The sequence below is a fragment of the Pteronotus mesoamericanus genome, unplaced genomic scaffold (assembly GCF_021234165.1).
Source record: "Pteronotus mesoamericanus isolate MK-2021 breed Mesoamerican mustached bat unplaced genomic scaffold, CSHL_Meso_final scaffold_651, whole genome shotgun sequence".
Classification (NCBI taxonomy): domain Eukaryota; kingdom Metazoa; phylum Chordata; class Mammalia; order Chiroptera; family Mormoopidae; genus Pteronotus; species Pteronotus mesoamericanus.
The window spans coordinates 35,922,956-35,942,881 of record NW_026555325.1 but is presented as its reverse complement, the minus strand read 5'-3'; the positions used below and the strand labels follow the sequence as shown (position 1 = coordinate 35,942,881).

The 19,926-nt window shown below is 35.9% G+C and overlaps 1 protein-coding gene across 4 annotated transcripts in view; it reads left to right on the top strand.

The window, feature by feature from the left end:
* The window catches only part of LNPK (lunapark, ER junction formation factor), a 68,213-nt gene that overhangs the window by 31,568 nt on the left and 16,719 nt on the right, over positions 1-19,926 (top strand). For all 4 annotated transcript variants that reach the window (XR_008528214.1, XM_054562518.1, XM_054562519.1 and 1 more), the window contains 3 exons: positions 4,103-4,186; positions 4,269-4,320; positions 19,585-19,797. Coding sequence is in view for 3 of the 4 variants with exons in the window: in XM_054562518.1 (XP_054418493.1) it covers positions 4,103-4,186; positions 4,269-4,320; positions 19,585-19,797 (349 nt within the window). In the remaining variant the exon portion in view is untranslated. The remainder of the gene's footprint in view (positions 1-4,102; positions 4,187-4,268; positions 4,321-19,584; positions 19,798-19,926) is intronic.

Genomic DNA, 19,926 nt, shown 5'->3' with positions numbered 1-19,926 from the left:
TTGGCAATTTCAGCATGTGATTCTGTGTAGGGCTGTTAACCTCACTGGATGTTTCAAATGTTACATTTTTATATTATCCAATCATGTTTGCTGGCATTTTCCAGTGTCTGAATATTCACCATAGGCTACAGATCTTTGTAAATACTTTAACAGAGAAATGCAGAGAGAAAAGATGTGACTATTAGTGTGAAATACTGCTGTGTGAAATCAGAAAATGATATAAAATCTGAATTAGTAAAAACAATATTGATGTCAAGAGCAAAACCCAAATCAACATAAACAGTTTTTTTTTTACTGTTGCAAAAAGGGGAGTTTAAATTATGCAACATGTACCCTAATGCTCTGAGTGGAAGATGCCTTTGAGCACACTCTTAATAATTTGACCAAAGTCAATGCAAAAGAGAAGACATTTTTCTACATTTGGGATATGTGTTATGAAACAAAAATCAAGAATATTGGACAGAGCAATTAATTTGTATATTTAAACATTTTAAGACATTAAATATTAAATATTTGTAGAATTGTCTTTCAAAATCAATTGTTTTTGACATTTAGTGTTTCCTTTTAGTGTTCTCTATGATGAAATGTTTATGCCAGGTAGAAATAATTGTTACATATTATTGAAATGTATAGCCTTGTCAAAATTATGATTCATAACAAATAAATAACCATGTATTTTCTTAAATAAAATGCACTGACAAGAGGGAAGGAGGGAGGGGGCGGGGAAAAGGAAGGGAAGGGGAAAGTCAAGGAACATATAGTAAGGACTCATGGACAAAACCAAAGGGGAAGAGCTGAGGGAGGGAAGGAGGGAGGGGGCAAGGGAAAGTGGTGGGGGGGAGGCAGAGACAAATGTATTTGAAAAAATAAAATAAAAAAAAATGCACTGAAACTTTCAATATAACCATACCATAGAAAAACAATTCACTCTTTGTTATATCATTCATTATTATTTAAAATATATAAAATATTGTGAAAAATACAGCGTAAGTTATAATTTAGGGAATTCTGGGAATGCAGTTTATTTCTCCTGAATCCTGGGATTAATATATGTTGGATATTTGGAAACACTGCTTGTTTCAGACCCATTCTGAATAATTGAGTTATCATTAAAGATTATGTATTGTTGTTTAAGTACTGTTGTAAACTCTTTCTCCTACATTATTATATTTAAATTGCACAACAGTGATAGGAGGAAATTCTTAAAGTATCTCTAATAAACTGAGGCTGTCAGACTCTCTTCAAATATTTCTAGCTGATTAAGAATGGAGTTGTGCTTTGAATCCAGATCTGTTCTGACTTCAAAGTTTCAAGTGTATGTTCTTTTCACTGATCAGAATGTCTATTTAAAACAAGTTATTCACTTAAAATGTTGTATAGATGCATTAATTAAGCTATTATGTAAAAAATTTTGACTAGAAGTAATGCTAAAGAAAAGTAGAATGGATTTATATCAGTGATTTTAATACTGATTTTATTTAAGGTACTTCACATGTACATGGACATAAACACAAATATTTAATGAATGATGTACCAGGAAATAGTAGAATGATTTGATGAAGTGGTATTTTGGTTTTGAGTTTTGTGTGTTGTTTTAAAGATCACATCTGTATCTAATCATCTTTGAAACCTAGCAGTAGTCTTAGTTTAGAACTTTTCTGTCCAGATCAGTAGCCACTAACTCCATGTAGCTTTTTAAATTTACGTTGTTTAAAATGGAATAAAATTACAATTCAGCTTCTCAGTTGCACAAGCAGCATTTTAACTATTCATTTATCATATATGGCTTAGTGGCCACTTTATTGTGCAGATATAAACTGTTTCTATCACAACAAAGTTTTGTTGCCACAACACTTGTCTACAACATCAAAAATTATCCTCCCACCCCCACCGAGCTGACAGCCTGCTCTCTGTTTATGAATCTGTCTTTAGTTTGCTTGTTAGTTCAGTTTGTTTGTTACATTCCACATTTGAGTGAAATCATATGGTATTTGTTTCTCTCTGACTGACTGATTTCACTTTTGGGGGATTGGAGGGATGAAGCAAAAAAGAAAACTCATGGACAGAGTACAGTGTAGTGATTGTGGGGCGAAGGGGGTGGGGTGGAGGTGGAAGTGGGTATGGGGAGATAAATGGTAATGTGGAAAATACAATAAAAAGTGCTATTAAAAATAAATAAATGATACTTAAAAAATAAAACATCAAAAATTAACTTGTAGAGATCAGGGATTCAGTTCTTTGATACTCCATGTAGATTGTGTTGACTTGGGGGATATACTCTAGTCATATATGATGGTGGATTCCCCAAAATGGACTTTATTTATAAAAGATTGTGTATTCTTACATGTTTAAACTTCAGTCATCTTCAAAGTACTCTCTATTTGATGCAATGTACCTATCAAGACTTTTTTCCCACTGCTCAAAACAGTTTTTGAACTCATTGATTTTGATGCCTTTTAGTGCCTCTTCTGTTTTTTGTTTTACCTCTTCCACATCAGCAAAACATTTCTCTTTGAGGGATTTTTTCATCCATGAAAATTAAAAAAAATGTCACTTGGGAGTGAGATGGGGTGAATAGGGAGGGTGGGCATGGGGGTCATGCCACTTTTGATCAAAAACTGCTGAACACTCAGTACACTGTGGGCACTTTTAAATAACATATCATGAAATGGGGAAGTGCTCAGAAAGAGTCTTCAAAACAAATTTGCTGAAGCCTAATGGCAGCCTCTCACAACAGCGCCAGCTGGTGCGCTGACACAGACGGGTTCCTAGAGCACTCACCTAGTCGGGGAAGCCTCTACTACAAGGGGCCCGCCCTCCAGAAGATAATTCTGGTATTTTTGGGCTCTCCTCTTGTATTCTCTCTCTTTTCCCTCATTCTATTTTTCCCCAACTCTAAAGTGATATTACTTGCAAGCATTTCCTTTGAAACAGAAGATTCAATTTGCTTGAGAATTTTTGAAATAATTAGGAAAATGTTTCAGTTTCACTAAACCAAGGTTAATAAATTACTCATCTAAGCATTTAGCTTCTTAAATGTTAAATTGAGTTTTTAATGAGGAATCTATTAACTATTATTGTGGCAGCATATTTTTAATTTGGTAAATGTGTTCTATGTTGCATTTTAAAGTAACTGTTCTTTGGAATATGACATTTAATGAATCCAAGTGGCTATCTGTGGTCACTGAGAAGGAAAAGGTCCCATTCCAATTATTGTAAAAGCATTTTGTTCTACACATTGGCTATTTGTCATAAATATGACTATCTTGTACTAAAGGTAAACTTTTTCTGATATTGGGCCATAACTGCTAAAATGATACTTTACTAGTGATTACTTTTAAAATTAAACCCATGTATTAAGCCATAAAATGTCTTGAGGGCATTGTAAATAAAATGCTGTAATTATGAAGTGTTTTAATTACAGTCCCTAGTGTGAGCATAGAACTCAGTAAAATTTTTACTTCAGTTCTTACTATGTTCATGTTTTTTCCCTTTAAAGTTGTTTGAGTCTTAAGTAAAAAAGGGGAGCTTCAGCTTTTAAAGTCATTTGAGCAAATTCCATGACTGTTCTCCCAGTTAGTGAGTGTTCACTGCATTTGCAGCAAGCTAATTGCTTCTGCTAATAAATAATCTAAAATCGATGCTGACAGCAGTTAATTGGCACAGAGATTTTATTTTGTAAAGCTCTTGCTAACGACCTTCTTTAAATTAATAGCATTAAGTGCTATGAGGAAATAAATCTGAGGAATTGCCTGTCATTTGCTTGTCATGTCTAATAACTTCCAATAATGATGGCTGATAGATTTTTGCACATTCCATTATTGAAGTTGGTGCATGTAATTATTCTCCTCATTATATGTAAACAATTAGCAATATTTGGTATTTCCTTGCAGTAAAACTGTTAAGTACAAGTAACATATTAGAGGTTAGAAGTTATTTTAAAATTTGGATTTTAATTATTTGAATGTAGGAAGTCTTTCATGCTATCTGGATATATTATGTGCTGTTTATTTTAAGCCTTATGCTTGAACGCTTTTTGAATAGGACTTATAAATAGTGGGTGTTTTAAAATGTGACAATTTATGGAAATCTTTGTTCTCAGCTTGAAGAAGTCATGGAAAAAGAAACTTATAAAACGGCTAAATTAATTCTTGAAAGGTTTGATCCAGACTCAAAGAAAGCAAAGGTAAGGTTGTGATATTACTGCTATTTTATTATAATTTGCACATTGTAATAGGTCACCGTACTAACATCATTGTAATTGACAGGAGTTTGAGCCGCCATCTGCTGGAGCAGCTGTAACTGCAAGACCTGGACAAGGTAAATAACTTTGTAGAAACTGCTGCTGCTGTTGGAAAGATCCATATTTGCCCAAGTGAGTTCAAAAGTGTGATAGAGGTGTATAAAAACTTACGTAGAATGTTTTTATGTTAATTTTTATTTGGTAATTTGGGAATGACTTGGAGTGATGGCAATAAATTTATTTTTTTGATTTTATAGGATTATGTTGATAAAGATGTTATCTGTTGAGACTAAATATACAATTGGCTTTTGAAATTTAAGTAATTTCACCAATATTTTGTAAGGTTTTTTTCGCTTTAATTGTATTTCTTGGAATATCTGTTATTAAATTTTTTGAATGTTTTTATGATATATTTTTGAGGTAAACTTAATGAAGATTTTTAATCAAATTTGAAATTGCTTCTAAAATAACACTTATTTAGAAAGGGAATAAAATTATTTAGAAATGAGGAAACACTGAATTACTGCTGTATAATAACATTAACTCATTCTTTTGGAGGTTATATTGCCAGATTATTAATGAAATCTTCACTGTTATGTCATTAGTTATGTACCTTTTAAAAAGTCATTATTGTAAGTGGTTACATGAAGTTTTCCTAAGACTGGTATGTGAAAAGATATTTTTGAGTTTGCATTGGCTTCCGTCTTCGTTTCCTTTTTTAGAATATAGTAATATAGTGTGTAGGGTTTTTGTTACACTATAGAATATACGGTTTTAAAAAAGTTTAACATCTATTCTTATGAATCATCAGAATTGTAGCCTGGTTTATAAAGTTAGGATTACATTTACCTTTATAAAAGTTAACTTTATACAAGTTGTGGACATTTATAAAAGAACTTTGAGAAGTCAGTTCTTTTATGCATGTCCACAAAGACTATGGGTACTAATAGTTTTATATTATTTAATAGCAGAGCAATATGGCAAGAATCCCACCCTTTCTCTTATTCCATAGGTATGATTTTGGTTTTTAGATTTATTAGCCTGCTCTTTTGATAGATTTGAAAGTACACATGGTTAATATAAATTAGGCATAGATACTTGCAATGAAATTCCTACTTTTACAATCAGCTTAAATTTTTCTACAATTTATACTTTGTAGTAATTATAAAAACCACTTTTTGGCCTAGAGGCTAGGTTTCTATAATTTTTGTAGTATTTTGTATAACTGGGGACACCCAAGGATATGTTGTTCATTGATTTTAGAGAGGGAGGGAGGGAGTGTGGGAGGGAAGAGGAGAGAAAGAGAGGGAGAAGGAGAGATGGAGAAACATTGGTGTAAGAGAGAAACATAGATTGTCTGCCTCCCATACACTGCAACCAGGGATTGAAACCACAACTTAGGCATGTGCCCTGCCTGGTAATCAAAGCTGGACTCTTTCTGGTGTGTGGGATGACCCTCCAAAACTGGAGTCACTCAACCAGGGCCAGAAATACTTTTTAAATAATCTTAATGGGTGTATTTGTAAAATGTGGTATTTTGCAGAAAGCTCTTACTAGCAATTACTTTAAAAAAATCTGTTTTTTCTCTTTTACTGAAAAAGTACAGATGTATGATCCTTTTATTGCCATTCTTAAGTAGTTATTAATATTTAAGGAACGTAAGTTCCTTCAAGAAGCTAAACTTATCTTTCCTTAGAAGCTTTGATATTCAAATAAATTTTTTTTCTTCCGATGTCATGTCATAATTATAGAAAAATCATTGCTAGACCCTCTGCTTTAGATTTCTGTGGCACTGCTTTTAAATATTCTTTTTTGGGGAATTAACACTTAGTTATATATAAATGAATTGTTCATTTAAAAGACTGTATTAAATAACTCATGTGCAGACACCGTGGAGAATAAAGAGATGATTATATTTTTTGACATAAGATGCTGATAACTTTTTCTTTTTAAATTTTTTCTGGAGTATATTGGATTATGTTTTTTGACATTAAGATGCTGATAACTTTTTTTTTTAAAATTTTTTCTGGAGTATATATAGTATTCCTGGCTATTCCAGGTTTATTGTAATTAACTGCTGTTTGGAAGTAAGGTGGTGAAAAACAGTTAATTTTGGATATGTGTGCTTGCAATGACTATTAGGCAGACATTCAAGTGGAGATATTAAGGAAGCAGTTGAGTATGAATCTGGCAAACAGGAATTATCTGGGCTACAGATACAAATTTGGGCATCATCAGTATGTGGATGGTATTAAAACCATGAGAATGGAGGAGGTTAACAAGGATATAAATGTGGTAAAGGAAGAGGATCAAGGCTACCCTAGGGCATGCTGACATTAAGAGGTTGGGACTAATGAAAACCAGAAAAAGAAACTGAAAAGAAGTGGTCAGTGAGATAGGAGACCCAGGGGAGTGTGAAGTCCTGGACGTTAATTGAAGAGAGCATTTCAAGGTAGTGATCATCTGTGACAAAAACTGCTGCCAAAGTAAGTTGAGGACCAAGAATTGACCATCGATATTTTAGCAATGTTTGAAGTCCTTGGCGACCTTGAAGAGATCAGTTTTTGGTGGAAGAATGGGCAAAGCCTGATTAGGCTGGGTTTAAAAAAGTACGGAAATAGAGATGTTGAGGACAATTTGAAGCGAGAATTCTTTTGAATAAAAGGCAGTGTAAAAATGTGTAGCTGGAGGTAGAAGCATTTGCATGTATGAGTCAACATGCTGTAGAAAGAAATGATAGCATGTTTGCGTGTTACTAGGGATGTCCTGGAGGATCTGGAATATTTGATGATGAAGGAGGGAATGGGGACAACTGTTGGAGAACTTTTCTTGAGGCAAGAAAGGATGGGATTTAGGGTACAAGTTGAAGAGTGGCTTTTGATAGGAGTGTGCACAGTTCTTCTATAGTGAGGAGGGAAGACATGGATAAATATTGGTAGGTGGTGGGAATTTTCTTCTGTCTTTATCTACTTTCTTAATGAGGATGGGGAAGATGTTGGAGTAAAAAATGTTTTATTGATTATGCTATTACAGTTGTCCCAATTTTTCCCCCTTTGCTGCTCTCCACCCAGTACCCTCCATTGCCTCTAGCAGTCTCCTGGACACCCCCCCCCACACCCCCATTTCATGTCCATGTCCATGGGTCATGCATATAAGTTCTTTGGCTAGTCTATTCTTAACATCCTCCTGGTCTATTCTGTACCTACCAATGTGTACTTCTCTATCCCTGCACCTTTTCCCCCTTCTCCCCCTTCCCCATCATGGCTTATAACCCTCCAAATGATCTCCGTATCTGTGATTCTGTTTCTGTTGTGCTTGTGTGCTTAATTTGTTTTGTAGATTCAGTTGTTGAGAGTTGTGAATTTATTGCCATTTTAATGTTCATAGTCTTGATCTTCTTTTTCTTAATAAGTCCCTTTAACATTTCATATAATAATAGCTTGGTGAAATAATGGGAACTCCTTTGTAGGTAATTATCTGCTTTTCTCTTGCTGCTTTTAAGATTCTCTCTTTCTCTTCAACCTTTTGCATTTTAATTATGTTGTTTCCTGGTGTGATCCTCTTAGAACCTGTGTTTTCTGGACTTGTATGTCTATTTCCTTCACCAACTTAGGGAGGTTTTCTTTTATTTTTCTTTCAAATTGCTTTCCAATTTCTTGCTCTTTCTCTTCTCCTTCTGGCACCCTTATGATGTGAATGTTCAAACACTTGAAGCTGTCCCAGAGGCTCCTTAGCCTATCTGTGTTTTTTGCCAGGTGTTTTTTGTTGTTGTTGTTGTTGTTTTTTGCGGGAGGGGTTTTTTGAGGGGGGAGGGGAGATGCTTCTTTCTTCTTCTTCTTGCTGTTCTGATTGAATGTTTTTCCTTTCTTATGTTCCAAATCACTGATCTGATTCTCGGCTTCATCCACTCCACTGTTGGTTCTCTATAAACTTTTCTTTATTTCGCTTAGTGTAACCTTTATTTTTGCCTGGGTGTCTTTTTTATGCTGTTGAAGTACCCAATGAGTTCCTTGAGCATCCTAATAAGCAGTGTTTTGAGCTCTGCGTGTGATAGATTGCTTACCCCCATTTTGTTTAGTTCTTTTTCTGGCGTTTTGATTTGTTCTTTCATTTGGGCCATGTTTCTTTGTCTCCTCATTTTTGCAGCCTCCCTGTGTTTGTTTCTATGTATTAGGTAGAGCTGCTTTGACACCCTGTCTTAGTAGCATGGTCTATTTTAGAAAGGCTGGGTGGGGCAGAGCCTGAGGTAATTGCCATGGTGGGGCAACCTGTGTGAATCAGGTTGCTGGAGTCTGATACAGTATTGCAGCTCTGTGGCTCTGTGTGGGGGAGATGGCTCAGAAAGCAGACAATGCAGCTGTTTGCCCTCTGGAGTTCTGTTAGAGAGGAAGCTGTCCCATGGCGCTCGCACTGATGCCAGACACTTCAGTTTCCTCCTATATGCCACTGCTGCCCTTTCAGCTACTGCCCTAGTGCTGAAACCCAGAGGGAGGGAGTCTGCATAAGTCCTAAGTCCATTTTGGGCCCTTTAAATAGCAGATTCCTGAGACTACCACAGTTTCTTCCGTTGTCCCAAACCCCACTGATTTTTATAGCCAGAAGTTATGGGGACTTAGGTTCCTGTCATTAGAACCCTGGGCTGCGTGGCCTGGTGTGGGTTTGGGATCCCTTGTCTCTGAGGTATCCCTCCTGATTTTTATTCACCACAGGTGGATCTGAGACCGCCCATTCTGCGTCTCTGCATCTCTGTGCCTCTCCACCCCTCCTGCTCATCAAGATGAATGTTGCTTCTTTAACTCCTTTGTTGTTGGACTTCCATACAGCTTGATTTTTCTGACTATTCTGGGTAATATTTCTTTTGTAGTCTAGTTGTAATCTTTGCTGTGGTTGCGTGAGGAGGTGAGCTGTATTTGCCTATGCCTCCATCTTGGCTGGAAGTCTAAAAATGCTTTCTTGAGATGCTTTTCTTTTTCATTTTTTAATTTGATGAACTGCCGGAAGCTCCAGAAGGCATCATTGTTCATCGTTATGGCCCTAAATGTAACTTCACATTATATTTTATTCAGTTCTTTAAAGTTTGTGTAAAGATGATACAGGTGATAATGGTGGGGAAGTTTTTGTCAGCATCATATCCGTCAGCTCTACAGTTTGTTCACTTCCAGCTTTCTGATTCCTCTTCAAATGCGTCAATAATGTCAGGCACTTTCACAGACTTTCGAACACCTGTCTGGATGAATGTTACTTCTTTAATTCCTTGGTTGTTGGACTTCCAAACAGCTCGATTTTCTGCCAGTTCTGGGTGTCAGTTGTTTTGTAGTTTAGTTGTAATTTTTGCTTTTGTTGTGTGAGGAGACGAGCCGTATTTACCTATTGCCTCCATTTGACTGGAAGTCTGGAGGTCTTTTTAAAAAAATATTTATTAATTTTTAGAGAGAAGGGAAGGGAGGGAGAAAGAGAGAGAGAAAAAATTGATGTGTGAGAGAAACATCTATTGGTTACTTCTCTCACTCCTCCAGCTGGGGACCTGGCCTGCAACCCAGGCATGTGCCCTGACTGGGAATTGAACCAGTGATTTTTCACTTTGAGGGATGACATTCTATCAACTGACCCATGCTGGTTAGGGCAAATATTGGAGTTTTGAAGAGAAGATATAAAATAATTCTCTAGGAGAGTAAGAGAGTAAATGGATTAGGAAAATGTAGGACTGCAGGGGACACTAACATATACTTCAAATTAATGGCCATGAATTTAAAGCATGGTTGTATTTTCGAGTTGTGTTTAGCTGTATGGGGACCTGGCATGGAATAGGGAGAGAATTGGCTTTAACCAGGGCTGAAATTTTGCCTAATGGATTGGATAAATTGATAAAGGGGTAGGGAGGTGAATACAAGGGAGTGACTATAATACTGTTTTATGAAATCTAGGATGATCATGAGGGAAATAAGGCCATGAGAAGGGGATGATGTATAGTCAGAAGGTGTTGGAAGGTAGTATTAATAGAAGGGTCTGCAAACTATAGCCTGCAAATCTGGATCTAAGTCTCTTTTATATGGCTCTTGAGCTTAGAATTGGTTTTACATTTTTAAAGTGTTCTAAAATATAACAAAGAAGAATAAGAATATGCAACAGAAACCATGGATGATTGACAAAGTGTAAAACATTTACTGTCTGATACTTTACAAAATATTTGAGAAGTTAAATGTAGTTCGAGAATGGGATTGTTGAACTTGAGAGTCATGCAGTTGTCCTTAATGGCAAGGATATACGAGTAGATTATGACCATAGATAGGAGTGAATTACTGAAGTAGGGAGGCTGATAGGCTTATTGGAGGATGCCATCTGCTAGGTGAAATAAATTCTAAACAGACCCTTCTATATTTTGTTTTCAAAGGAAGCCACTTATGCATTTTATTTTACCTTTGTGCATAACACTACATCTCTACTAATGAAATTAATAAAAGATAAGTCCGTTGTATCCCGCCACAGCTAAATTTGAAATCAATACGTATTGCAGAAAACTTTAATGGCTCTAGCAAATAGATTACAACTTTTTATTTAAGTAGGTTTTTAGAGTTTACTCACTTGTATTCCATGGCACATATGGAAGATTACAGTAGAAATCATAAATCTTTTTTGACCTTGGTAGCAAATTGAATGGTACTTCATATTTTCCTGTTTTGGGGGGGGATGTACATTTGATTAAGAAAATTTGGTAAACACCTTTTGAAAGAGGAAGTTCACTATTTTTGGGTATTCTTTACTTACATGTCATATCTCTATTATTTGTTATCTATTATGTAGCACAACCTCAAAATTAAGTGGTTTAAAACAACATTCATTTGTTTTGTTCATGAATTTGTAATTTTGGCAGGTTTGGTAGAATCAGCTCATGCCATATTGATTGGCGCTACCTGACAGGGGCTGGGGGTCTATTACCAAGATGTTTTACCAGGCTAACTAGTTGGTGCTGGCTGTTGGTTCATGTCGTGGTCCTCTCTAGCGGGGACACTTGGGATTGCTCTTAACATGGTGGCTGGGTTCTAAGAGTAAGCAATTCAAGAGACAGAAAGTAGTCCTAAAAACTGGCACACTTATATTTTTGTGGTCAAAGAGTAACAAAGCACAGATTCAAGGGAGGGGACCTATACATCGTCTTTCCTCTATTTGATAGGCAGCAAATCAAAGAATTTTGGACTCTTATTTTTAAACTGCCACACAAACCTTCATACAGTTAACAAAGGCATTTCTATTCCCATCCATTTTCATTGTTCATCTTAAATGCCACCATTATCATGAACCCTTTCTTCATACCATCACTGAGTTTAATCGCCCCTTTCTTGAACTCTTCATGGTACTTTGCTGGTTCCTTTTTTATGGCACTTACCTTGCATGCATGTACTTCATAATTTTGTATTATCTTTGCTTGCCACATCAGTATGCAGTGCTGAATCTCATTCAGTAGTGCCTTACTCATAGTGGTTGCTTACTAAATGTGTTAAGCCAAAGAAAATAAAAGGAAACTTTGAATTCCTGAGTTTTGTTTAAATGTTATAAAATAGCAATTTACCAAATGAGACCTTGGTGAACTGAAAGGTGCAGGTGGTTTAAAGTTGAGAGCAGTAGGAGATGAACCAGAGTAGAAAGAAATCATCAAGTTGATGAAAAAAAGTAAATATTGAGATAAAGAGCTATAAAGCAAAGTGTATTCTTAATTTAAAAAGCAGAACAAAAAGACTCAACTAAAGGCCAGTAAGAGGTATGATAAGCAGGTTTTCTGCTTGAAGATACATTTGTTCTGGTCTACTGAAGTTAGGCTGAAATTCTCGGTGCAGCTAGCAATACAAATTCAACTGATTAATAATCTTAATTTCGTCTGCCACCTTAATTCCTCTTGCATGTAACATATTTGTAGGTTCTGGGGATGAGGAAGTGGATGTGTTTGGGAGGCCATTATTGTGCCTACTACTACATCATGTAAGTTGGGTAGTAAGCAGTTGGAAATTTGATATTGAAATGCAGGAGGAAAACATTTGTTTCTTAGACCTTTATAAAACTCATACTCTGTGCCAGTTACCTTGCCATATCCTGGGACTGCAGAAATGCAGTTTTTGCCCATTAGCTCTTGGTTTAAAAAGGGGCAGGCACATGTAAATACTCTTAGCATGCAAAGGACCACAGTGAGGGTAAGCACGAATCACAGTACATTATAAATTTTAATAACCATTTGCTTTGAGAACACACCTGAAGGAAAGACTCTTCAGGTCTACTTCACATGCAAAGGCAAGAAGAGAGAAACAACTTGGTACCTAGAGGGACTGTACATAGTGCCAAATGCCTGAAAAAGAGCAGTAGGGTTTTGGTGAGGAAGGGATAATTATGAAGGATTTTGTATATAACATTATGGAGATGGGACTTTATCTTACAGGCAATATAGAAAGCCACTGGAGGCTTTGCATTTTAGATCAAGCTTGCATTTAAGAAAGAATGCTTTCTTCTTTTTTTTTTTAATGTGGAGAATGGATTGAAGAGAGCAAGGCTGAAGACAAAGAGATCAGTTAGGATATCATCTAACATAGATTAAGGGATAAAGTCTTGCACTAGGTAAACTTGTGCTGAAGGAGTTGAAAAAGGAAGAGATTAAGAGTAGATTGACAGGACTTGATGGCAGCAATCAGATTTGGAAAGTGCGGAGTGGGATAGGTGTCAAAGTATTGCCTAGGTTTTTGGCTTGGGTGACTGGTTAGATGTTAGTGTTTTAAGCAAGGTAAGGAACAAAAGAATTGGAGTAGTAGGTTTGTGTAAAAGGTAATAAATTTGCTTTTGGATCTGTTGAGTGGGAATTACATTCAGGTGATGTGGTTTATAGGCAGTTGATCATTTCATGAGGAGCTCAGGAAAAACGTTGAGGTTGTAGATACAGATTAGGAATCATTGGGAAGTATATATAGGTAGCAGTTGTTGAAACTTTGGCAGTGAGTGAAGTTGCCCAGGAAGAGAAAATAGAGTAAGAGGATCTGTGGCAGAACCTCAGGGAATATTAATATGTAAGGATAGATGGAGAAAGGAGCCCAGGAGAAAGACAGAAGGAATGAGCGGAGTTAAAAGCAGAATTAAACTGGCATCTAAAAAGCTGAAGTGTCGTGGAGATGGCATCCACTGTCATAGTCTGGAAAGAGTCGAGTAAATAGAGGACAAATGAGTAGAAGTTTATAACCTCTTGTTGCATTTGAGGTGTTACATAAAAGAGTGAGGACATTGTTGCTTGCCATAAAAACTAGGGTTTAAATCTTAGCTCCAGCTCTTGTTTTACTGTCAGACTTTTGGCAAGTTACTTAGTTTCTGAGTTTTGGTTTCTTTTGAAAACTGAAAAGAGTTGATCTAAATATAACATAAATTAGTAAACTCACATAAAGCACCTGATATAGTTCCTAGCAGATAACAGGGATTTGATAAAGAGCAGCTCTGATAATAACAGTAATGGTGATGTAACCAAAGCAATGGTTCAGTGGTGGGTGATACTGTAGTAGCTACAAAGGACCACAAAAACCAGATTGTGTTGTGTTGAGGAGTGAAATGTTTAGAAAGTTCTTTATTCTTTTTTCGTAAAGCTTTGCCTCTATGGAGAGGAAGATGTTATGAAGTCATTTCTGTTAACAAAAAGCCATCAACTTATTAAGAAAATAATTTCAGTACAGAAGTAGGGCAGAAGCTGTATTTAAAGGAGCTTGGTATGAGTAGGATGTTAAGAAGATGATATAGTGAATGTAGACTTCAGAAAATTTTGAAAGTGAAAGGAAGAGCTGTCAGATGCATGGTCTTTATTATTTTTGTTAGTTAAGGATATTATATTTATATAAATTTAAACATTGAGACCTGAATTTATATAAATTGAAAAATAGAAACTCTCCTGAAGATATATCCCCATACCCCACCTAACTATATCTCAGTCATACTTATAAAAAGCCTGATTCACCCTAAATTTAAGTTTCCATATATGCATAAAGATTTTTTTTCTCATTACTAAGACTTACTGAAATTTTTTCTTATGAGGCTTAGAACAGACACAATAGAACAGAACAGAACACCTGGCCTGTACTAAGGAAAATAATGAGGATCGTGCAGTCATACCTTGGTACTGGTCAGCTTCAGAACTCCTCAGACCCTGTACTTGTTGCATTTTGATGAGAAAAAAAGTCTCAGCATTTGGTGCTTGCTTGGGAGTTTGGCACTTGCTACAAATTTTTGTTTGAGTCATGAGCCACCCCACAAGAGAAAAATGCTTCATCACTTGTCGCTTGCTGGATACTGGTGGGTTTCAGCACTCTTTCAGCACTTGTCACGAGTTCTGGAACAATTTAACGATAAGTACCAAGGTACCACTGTATTTGTAGTTCTGCCAACCGTCTTTAAAGAAATTTGAAACCCAGACTGGACAAAAGACTTTTTAGTTCACAGGTGCTGTCAGCTAGGATGAAAATCCATGCCTCCTGAACAGTGTCTGGTGTTCTTCATACTAGGGAGCTCAATACCAAAACAAACACAAACTTTCTACCAGTATGGAAAGAAGCAGTATTTAAGAATCTGGTAATAGTCGGGGCACATGCCTGGGTTGCAAACCAGGTCCCCAGTTGGGGGCATGCAGGACGCAACCGATCATTGTGTCTCTTGCACATTGATGTTTGTCTCCCTCACTTTCTCCTTCCCTTCCCCTCTCTCTAAAAATGAAAAAATAAAAATCTTTAAAAAAAATCTGATAAATTAAGAGGCAATTATTTGTATTATAGAACATTTATTTCAAGAATTATTTAATATCACAAGCTAGGGTTCTAGATTTAAGTTTTTATATAAATTATGAATTTAAGCACTTAAGTTCACAGATAACTTTAGGAAAACATTTAATTTGTAAATTGATGTCTGTATTTTAATAATTGACTTAGAAATTCTAGATTGCTTAGCTATTGATTTATTGTAATCTCTGGAACCTTTAGATGTGTACTGCTTCTACTAGTTATTGCTTATTAAGTAATTTTTCTGTGCTCTGGGCTAAGCTCTTTGCATTGATGACCTCATTTAATCTTTATAAAAACCATGAGAGGTAAATATTCTCATTATGAGGAATCTGAACTGATAGATGTTATCAACTTGGAAAAATCTGCATGCGTATCTAATAAAGGGGGTGGAGCTAAAATTTAAATCAAACCAGTTTGATCCTGCAGTCTATGCTTCAGCAACTATCCTGTTTTATCTTTATTTTAAACTTTTCCTCCTTTTGTTTATCATAATGTAGTAGTTTTTAAATCATATTTTGATTTTATTTGCTTTATTTTGAATTAAAAATGTAGACATGTCCTCATATTTAATGAGTGTGATTTTTATCAAATTATTGATTGGCCCATTGATAAGGATGGTAAAACATCCTCCTGTCAAGAGTTGACCTTATGGGGCCCTGACTGGCATGGCTCAGTTGGTTGAACATTGTCCCACAAAGCAAAAAGTCACCGGTTGGATTCCTGCTCAGGACATATGCATGGGTTGCAGGCCAGGCCTGCAGTTGGGGAGCACATGCGAGAGGCAACCGGGTTATGTTTCTCTCCTCTTTCTTCTCTTCCCCTCTCTCTAAAAATAAATAAAGTCTTTAAAAAAAGAGTTGACTTTATTGAATCTCCTTATGATCCTATACTAGATTGATGTGAAATGCTTGGTAAATATTTTGTGGGGTGGGGGATGATGCTGTTATATTTATATTTAAATTCAAGAAATGTTGACTATAACCAATATGACTAATTTGGTGAGTACTAGAAACTTTTCAGAGTAGTTATAAGGCATTTGTGAATGGCAAGTGACTAAAAGTTGAGAAATCTTAGATATTTTAAACTAAGACTACCAAAATATTTCATAACACTTTTCCAGATATAAACTTAGATTGTAACCCTAGCTATTTTTAACTATTGATATTGTAATTTTTAATATTTGAATTTATTGGAGTGACATTGGTTAATAAAATTATATAGGTTTTAAGTGTACAGTTTTATAATACATCATCTTTATATTGTGTATTGACTACCCAAAGCCAAGTCTCCTTCCCTCACCATTTATCTCTGCTTTACCCTCTGCTACCTGCCCCCAACCCCTCTTTCCCTCTGGTAATCATCATACTGTCTTTGTTACCTGCTTTTCCTTTGAAGATGAGGAAGCTGTTTTTTCCCTTTTCCTCTCCTTTTCTATATCATCCTCCCACCCCTTGTCTGCCTAAATTAAAATTTAGAAGTTATTACACCAAATCTCTTACGGAATGCTAGACATGATGTTCTTTGCTTACTAGTTAGTTAGAAATCTCACCTTTCAGTAGCACATGAGTGCTGTTAGAAGTGTGAGGGGAAGCAGGGAAAGAGAAGGGAAGGGTCAAGTTAAGGAACATGTATAAAGGACCCCTGGACAAAGCCAAAGTGGGGAAGGATTGAGGGAGGGAGGTGGGGGAGGGGAGCAGGGGAAAGTGGTGGCAGGAAGGTGGAGACAAATGTATTTGAACAAAAAATAAAAATTAAAAGAAAAAAGTGTGCTTTGGTTAATTTTCACAGGGAAATGCACATTCAGAGGAAGCAATCTCAAGTCTTTGTTCAAGAAGTGAAAAGATAATAGCTGCTTTTGTTATAGTCTAATAAATGTTAAACTTTATTTGAAAGAAAATGTCATTTTTTATGTTTTATCTGAAAATCATCTAAAATGCTTTATAATATTTGATGCTTTGTTTTTTAAAATTAATTTAAATGATAATGTTTTAATATGATTTTATTGATCTCACTACCTTTTGTGGTATTTAATCCCTTCCCTAATGAGTAACTACCTTTTAAGGCGTTCCTTGTTCCCACATTCCGTGTGATTATTAAGTGACTAGCTAATTTGCAGGAGATAATAGGATACAATTAGTCCAGGTAAAATCTGAAATTTTCTATATAAAATGCACGAAAACAACCAAATATAAAGACAGTTCTATTTATATAATGATGACATGCTTGCAATTCATTGATGGAGTGGCTAGGGTAGAGGCTGTATTGCTGGCAGTAACAACACTCGTTTTGGCATCACTGCTAAATACAAGTTGAATTGTAGAACTTCTCTCTCTGCAACTTCTCTTTCTTGGACTGGGTTATACTCAGACTGTTTGACCAGAAGTCAAACTGATCCTAGCGGTTTTAATCAATGGAAAGAACTTCAGTGCAGGAGTTCACAAGTTGGGGTTGAGATTTGAGCTAGAAGCTTAATGGGGTTTTGAATAAAGCATCAGGTTTCTCCCTGGAGATGAAGAGAAATGACCCACTATGTTTTGGCCTTCAAATACTTCAGAAATTTCAGAAGTGTGAACCTTTTATTTTTCTGAGAAATTGTAATCCTCCTGCACACTGACATCTAGAGATAGCAAGTCCATCCTAAGGGAGGTGCTGGAAGACATGCCTGGAGTTGTTATATTTGTGCTGCCTTTCAGTTCAGTTCCACAGTATTATTTAAGATTTTATTTTAATTTTTAGAGGGGAAGGGAAGGAGACAGGAAGAGAAACATCAATGTGTGGTTGCCTCTCGCGCACCCCCTACTGGGGACCTGGCCTGCAATCCAGGCATGTGCCCTGACTGGGAATCAAACCAACTACCCTTTGGTTCGCAGGCCAGCACTCAATCCACTGAGCCACACCAGCCAGGGCTCACAGTGTTATTTTACATGTGTTCCTCAGTGACAATGTAGTGTCTTGTTATAAAGGAAATAACCCATTCTTCCAGTTTGTACGTCATGTCCTGCGTGTCCCACACTACTTTTTCATGACCTTTTAATACATTGATCTCTTTGCTGTAGTGGAGTCTTTGGTTTTGCATCAGAGCAAATTAAAATAAACCCATCACATTCGAAAAAAAAAAAGAATCAATGGAAAATTAGTTGATTCCAGTAATTACAGCTAACAGGTTATTTGAAAATATTTAATTGTGTGAAAACACGATCACATGAAATAATATGTATTCAATAAATGTGAGCTTTCAATTTACAGGCATTATCTTATTTAATCTTCATAACAATCCTATGATTAAGAATAGACTTAATGACTTTAACTCATATGAGGTAATGTAGCAACAGCCAGGATTCTAACCAAACCTTTCTGACCACAGGGCCCAGGTTCTTAACTAGTAGATTAGATTGTAGCAAATTGAAATCTGATGCTAGAGCTGTACTTTTGATTGCAATGAACTTTTCATAAAAATCTTTAACTGTCAAATAAAGTCCAAATCTAAAGTATTTTGCTTGTGAAAATGTGCATTTTTACCACTCACGCCAATTAAAATTTAACTTCTTTAGTTTCAGCTTACTATTTCAAGATTTGTAATAATTCATTGTGATATGTAGAATTCAAAAAGCTGTAAGTGCTTCTTTACTTGAGATGTTACCATCAACATTCAAGTAAGGTATTGGTGGGAATGGGGAATGATAGAATTGAATTTTATGTTATTGAGTTAGGGGATCGTAAAACTTTCTGTAAAGAGCCAGATAGTAAATATAGTAAACGGCTTTGAGAGCCATATGGTCTCTGTTGTAACTACTCAACTCTTTTTTAAATCAGCCGTAGACAGTATGTAAACAAAAGAGCATCATTGTGTTTCAGTAAAAATTCAAAAAAAAGAGGCAGCAGCCTGGATGTTGCACATTTGCCAACCTGTTACAGAAAATCTTGTAATTTCTGCAACTAAATATAAGATTTACTTATGATGATACATTATGCTGAGTGGAAGTTTTCCTTTTTTGAATGTATTGGCAAAAAGAAATTTACTAAAAAAGATAGCAATAGTATGATGGCGAATGGGCAGTAATAGTAAAAAGAATGCTTTTGCAGCATTTCTATGACTACTTAGATTATTTCATAAATTATTTGATAATTCCAGAATATACTTATTCACTCATTTCTTAGAGTTACTATTATTTTTATCTTGAAACAAGTCTGCAATTTTCATTAGTTCTGATAAACTTTATCATAAATTGGGAAGGATTACTGTAAAGGACATGACACATAAGTGGATGATGAGTTCATTTGAATTTAGTTTAAAAAGTATTAGTAAAAGAATGAGATTAAAGCTTGTTGTGTAAATACATGCAGCTGACTTGTAGGGTGAGAAATGGGGTACTCTGTTATAGTCAGTTTTTAATGTTACATTTTATAGATTGTTTTATTACAAGCAGGTTGGCCCTACCGATCCCTTTTGGTGGCACAAAACTTTATTAAATGTAAGTAATACTTGTGATATTGGCTGATGTGGTATATTGGATATTAAATCTCATACATACTTCTCATTCTTACTCTCAGAGATTCGTCAGCGAACTGCAGCTCAAAGAAACCTTTCTCCAAACCCAGCCAGCTCTAGCCAGGGCCCTCCTCCACAAGGTCCAGGATCTCCTGGACCAGCAAAGGACACTTCAGCCCCTGGTGGACCCCCAGAAAGAACTGTTACTCCCGCCCTATCGTCAAATGTGTTACCGAGACGTCTTGGATCCCCTGCTACTTCAGTGCCTGGAATGGGTAAACAGAGCACTTAATGTTATTTACAGTTTATATTGTTTTCTCCGGTTACCAATAAAACGGGCCATTTTCAGACAGTATGGAAATGGCATTTCATTTGGAAATAGCAGAGCAGTTATCTGATTAAGC